Genomic DNA, 6000 nt, shown 5'->3' on the forward strand with positions numbered 1-6000 from the left:
GCTCATGCATGGCAGCTCCAGGTTATTGAAAGGGAAGGAATATGAGAATTTCTCCACCCAAATCTTTCACCAGACTCAAATAACACGGCTGTTGGTCATATTGCTTTTCACAGTCTAGTAGCCAAGTTGTACTAATGCTGTAACAAGTGTGGTTGATGAGATAAAAACAATAAATACAATAACTAATCACTGTCTATTATAATAACTGTAACCAGGAATTCTGCTTTAGAAGACAAAAATGAGAAGGGAACATGAGCAGAGTGGTGAACCAAAAGGGATTAATTTACTGAATTCGTTTTCCGTTTTCGCCTTGCGGAGAGGATGGTATTTCTTCTTTCTTTCTTTTCGTTTTGTCAGTTTTTTGGTTTATTTAGACACTGGCGCTTTTGCTCATGGACTACTGGGATGTATACAATAATCAGAGGCCTACGTACAGTACTGTAGGTCTTGCTCAGACTCACTGCTTTTAACCACTGATAGATTGTAAACTAGTATAGTGCTCACTTCATTCACTGCAGACTGACTGTAGCCTTTATGGATATACATTACTTTTGCTACTGTGTAAATATGTAGGTACTAGCTACTAGATTCCCAATTTACTGGTGATATATTGTACATTATACTTAGGTATAAATCCACATATACATGCCTACTGTACATGTGCAATGCACATATTGAACCACATTACTGTTAATACTACATACATACGTACGTACGTACGTACGTACGTACGTACATACATACTGTACATAAATACTGTACATACATACATACATACATACATACATACATACATACATACATACATACATACATACATACGTACGTACCGGTACACACATACACACATACAAACATACTGTACATACATACATACATACATACATACATACATACATACATACATACAGTACATACATACATACACACACACATACAAACATACTGTATGTACATACATACATACATACATACATACATACATACATACATACATACATACATACACACACACATACAAACATACTGTACGTACGTACGTACGTACATACATACATACATACATACATACATACATACATACATACATACATACATACATACATACATACATACATACATATACATACACACACACACATACAAACATACTGTACGTACGTACATACATACAGTACATACATACATACATACATACATACATACATACATACATACATACATACATACATACATACATACATACAGTACATACATACATACATACACATATACATACACACACACATACAAACATACTGTACGTACATACATACAGTACATACATACATACATACATACATACATACATACATACATACATACATACATGCCAATTTGACTGGTGATAGTTTGATTATACTTCAAACCATATGATGATCCGGTCATACATACATACATACATACATACATACATACATACATACATACATACATACACACACACATACACACACACACACACACACACACATACAAACATACTGTACATACAGTACAGTACATACATACATACATACATACATACATACATACATACATACATACATACATACATACATACATACATACATACATACATACAGTACATACATACATACATACATACATACATACATACATACATACATACCATATGATGATCCGGTCAGTACAAAGTGCAGATGGCCAGACCAGTCTTTAAGTTATTTATACAGTATGGCATTTCTTTTTATTGCCCTTAGAACGTGCACAGCCTCTAAACCTCTATTTCTATCTACTGATGGATCATAAATAATGCAAAGCTGACCAGCTCAGATCCAGATGGACAAGTTGGACATTATTTTATGAAGATGGTTTTTCACTCCACATCCCTGCACTACTTTCAGCTTCTAGTATGCTTTTGCCTACAGTGTATGAGAAGTCCCTAACTTGAACTGAAGACAGCTGAGCAGTATGATTTGTGACAAAGCAAACCAACTTTCAGAAACTCTGGCCACATAAAATAATGCTGCAATAGCTTTCTCTCTGTGCATATTTAAACTTAGCTATCTTTTGCTCTAATCTGGTAACCACCGTTCCGTAACAAATGGATATGTCTGATATCAATTAAGTGCTGGTTAGACTGAACAAAAAGTCTAGGAACAGTCACACAAGAAAAGAAAGCAACACATTTATGTGAAGAACTAAATAAAAGCCAATTCAGATTGAACTAGAAGCAGTGCTCTTCCAAGCACATCAGGTTTCCACCAGGTCAGGTAGGTCCTGATGGCGCTAAATGTGAAAAGGGTGCCATGTCTTCTTTGGCCTTTAACGGCAATGTGATGCTGCTTGCATAATTTGAGGCATTTTGTTCCAAAAATGTGTTTGGCAAAAGTCAACCTGCTGGTGGCGGCGTGGCGCTATAACAGGCCAATGTGATAGAGTGGCATTTGTTCCTTGACCTAGAGGGAATGTGCGTGCAGAATTTCTCTGTAATCACAAGCTGCGTTCATTATTTAAGACATTTTGTTCAAAATGGACCAATCCTGAAGGTTTGGAAGCCAATGTTAGCCAATTAGGATGGAATATGAAATATCGAACAGATCCGTCTTGATCACATACTGTAGAGATACTGTGTACCGTGGGAACGTCTAATTTCTCTCTTGGGTTTTGAACCACTGCTCTATACCTACAGTACATGTACCGCACTCTATGACTACTCTGACAACACTGACAAATTCCAATTGATTGGCGCTAAACAATTTTTAATTAATTCAGTCTCCAAATAATGAAGAATGTGACTGACAACATTTCAACATTCTTATGGAGGTCATTATACACTTTAAAAGGTCCCTTTGTATGAAATCCTGGACAGCATGTTCAACAGAACACATGCGTCAGAACATGATATATGAGGTCAAATGAAGGTCATTTTAACACGTGTGTGTGTGTGTGTGTGTGTGTGTGTGTGTGTGTGTGTGTGTGTGTGTGTGTGTGTGTGTGTGTGTGTGTGTGTGTGTGTGTGTGCGTGTGTGTGTGTGTGTGTGTGCGCGTGTGTTTGCGCGTGTGATGGATGATGGTACAGAGTATAAGTATGTGCTGTGACCTCAAGTAAATGCTTGTACACATTCGTACAACGAGTCTCATGTTTTATGCTCAAGGGTGAGGAGTACCAACAGATAGGAAGATATTCTCATTGCAGACAACGCACACACGCACGCGCACGCACACGCACACGCACACACACACACACACACACACACACAAACAAACAAACACACGCTAGCGCAAGCCAAATGCCATATTATGACAGATCCACGTGCAAGACTAGGCAGTGGCCCATGAGGTGACAGCGATTTACGGTGTGTGAGGCACTGTGCCTCACACACACATAATTCCTCACACACACTGTGTGAGGAATTATGACAGGTGTTAAAGATATTCTTGCACATGCACGCACGCACGCACACACACACACACACACACACACACACACACACACACACACACACACACACACACACACACACACACACACACACACACACACACACACACACACACACACACACACACACACACACACACACACACACACACACACACACACTATCCGTTACAGATTGTGTGGCCTTTAAACGATGACTGGTGGTAAGCAGCTGCTCTGCCAGTGGCTGCAAGCAAACAATACAACACTGTGGTGGCTACACAAGATGCACAATGTGATACACTTGGTAAACATCACTCCGTGGAATGTGACCAAAATACCTATTCTCAAAAACACTTGGGACACATGGCCAAACATCCTTGTAGAGTTGCAACACAGTTAACATGAAACACTCCCTGCTCAGCCATCTTTGTACTTTAAACCCTCTACCCAAGTCTCCTTGTGTGGACAAAATGCTACCAGTGTATGTGCATTTCTAAATCGCATGTTCGGCGGCGTTCGTTTTAACGTAGCAGGATGTTCAACCTTTTTAATAGCCAATCCAATCCAATAGGCTATATGCACAGCAGCCATTTTGGAGAGAAGTTGGGTCTCTTCTCAGTTCTCACTTCCTTCACAGATGTTACCAATAATTCTAATGAAGGCTCTGTTCCATTCTGGTCAAACAGAGTCAGGGTGCCGATATTGTGTATGTTGACTTACTAACACTCTGCTACACCTCTGGGTCTCAACATGTGGTCCAGGGACCCTCATGGTTCCTTGGGGGTTCCAAAATACCCCTTAAAAGGTGTATAACTCTGAGAGTGTACAAATGGAATCAAATGTCCATATGTACAGTACACTCTCTGAGTTATAGGGGTCTTTGAAATAAAAGGTTTGAGAACCACTGTGCTACATGAAATGGAACAGAGCCTTCATTAGTATCATTGGTAACACCTTTGAAGGAAGCGAGAAGAGACCCAACTTCTCTCCTGCTGTGCATACTGTATAGATCTCCAGTCTAGTCAGATCTTATGGAACAGCCGTACTGACCAGCTCTTTGCTCTCTCCAGAGAAGGCATCCTCCACATACAGCCTCCCGACAGCGTTGTCCATGTTGCTGTTGACGTAGAGGGCACACTGCCGCCACACTGCCGCCTCTGACGTCGTACCAGACAGAGCCTACAGGGGGAGTCACAGAGTATTTCTATTCAATAAAGGCAGCCGGAAAACAGATGAGGGTTAAATTATTCTCTGTGTGTGTGGAGCCCTGAAATGGTCTGACCTTGCATCATGGGGAGACTCCCTAGGTACTGTAGCGCTCTGTTGTTGGCCTATTAGCTTTAGAAGCACGACATTGTACCAATTTATTTAGTAAGGAGACAGAGGGAATTGGGAGATGGGGAAGTGGATGAAGCAGGTGGGTGGAGGACAGAAAGAAAACGGACACGCACGTACTGTACACACAGCCTGAGTGTTAATGTTAACGATGCAGAAAATGACCTGCACGTGGCTCCATTTTTAAACTCCTGTGGATGTGCTCCGAATTCTGCTGGGTACTGAAAGTTATAAGGTGTTGGTGACGTACTTTGCGGAATGCCTTCCTGGTGTCTCTGTAGGCTCTGCTCAGGCCCACCACCATGGTCATGGAAAAACGCCACGCCATGTAGTTCTGTATGTCTCTACAGGGACAACATGGATGTCAGGACGGTCATATTAGTAAAAAGGAAAAACACAGAGATCCTATTGCAGATTGAATTCATTGTACGCTGTGAACCTCTGCCCCCACAAGATCACTCACACAGAATATACCGTACTATATATACACTCGTAAAATGAATCATGCTAAATGCATATGCATAGCACATGGCCACATTACACACGCACACATGCAAACATACACACTGACACCTACCTGTTGCTGTATTTGGCCAGGACATCTTTGAGTCTCCTGTAGTAGTTAGGGGAGTAGTTTATGATGTTTTCAGTGTCGGGAACAGTGATGTTGACTGTATCCATGATCTTCGCTGTGAAATAACTCCAATTAAACTCCTGCAGGACAAACACAACAAGACCCGGGGGCAGAACGGAGGGGGGTGGGGGGGGGCGCTTTAGAGATATTTGGAGGTTTAAAAAAAATATCTGGCTAAATAAAGGGTCAGTGTTTACCCGTTCCTCGACCTCCAGGGTGAAGTTGGCATTGAGATCTGCCAGCTCCATCTTGTTATAGAGCAGCACTGGGTTGTTACGGTCCTCTGGAGTATCAGTGGCCTACAGCAGAGGAAAGAAACAGAGAAAGAATATACAATCATGTTATTTCGTTACTTCGCACACACACAAACATGCTCAGTTTACTGCCGGCCTGGTCCAGATATATCTCCAACAACAGCAATAAGGCACAGAGCCCCAGGGAGTCTTAGGTCTATAAATGTCAACTCTTAGACGGCTGGGGATGTCTTGTAAAATGTCAGCAGTGGAGTCAAGCTGGACCGTATCACAGAGCAGATAGACCAGAAACGTGCATGCACAGTGGGGACATGTTGAAGGATTCCCCACAAAAGTTGTTTGTGGGG

At 41.5% G+C, this 6000-nt stretch overlaps 1 protein-coding gene across 1 annotated transcript in view; it reads right to left on the reverse strand.

The window, feature by feature from the left end:
• LOC308289781 (neprilysin-like) overlaps positions 1–6000 on the reverse strand; it is a gene marked incomplete at both ends in the record, with an annotated part of 53952 nt that overhangs the window by 10489 nt on the left and 37463 nt on the right. The window contains 4 exons of the mRNA XM_080731534.1: positions 4481–4609; positions 5016–5109; positions 5343–5479; positions 5597–5698. Of these exons, the coding sequence (XP_080587660.1) occupies positions 4481–4609; positions 5016–5109; positions 5343–5479; positions 5597–5698 (462 nt within the window). The remainder of the gene's footprint in view (positions 1–4480; positions 4610–5015; positions 5110–5342; positions 5480–5596; positions 5699–6000) is intronic.

The sequence above is a fragment of the Nannobrachium achirus genome, assembly GCF_963921795.1.
Source record: "Nannobrachium achirus genome assembly, chromosome: 8".
Lineage (NCBI taxonomy): Eukaryota > Metazoa > Chordata > Actinopteri > Myctophiformes > Myctophidae > Nannobrachium > Nannobrachium achirus.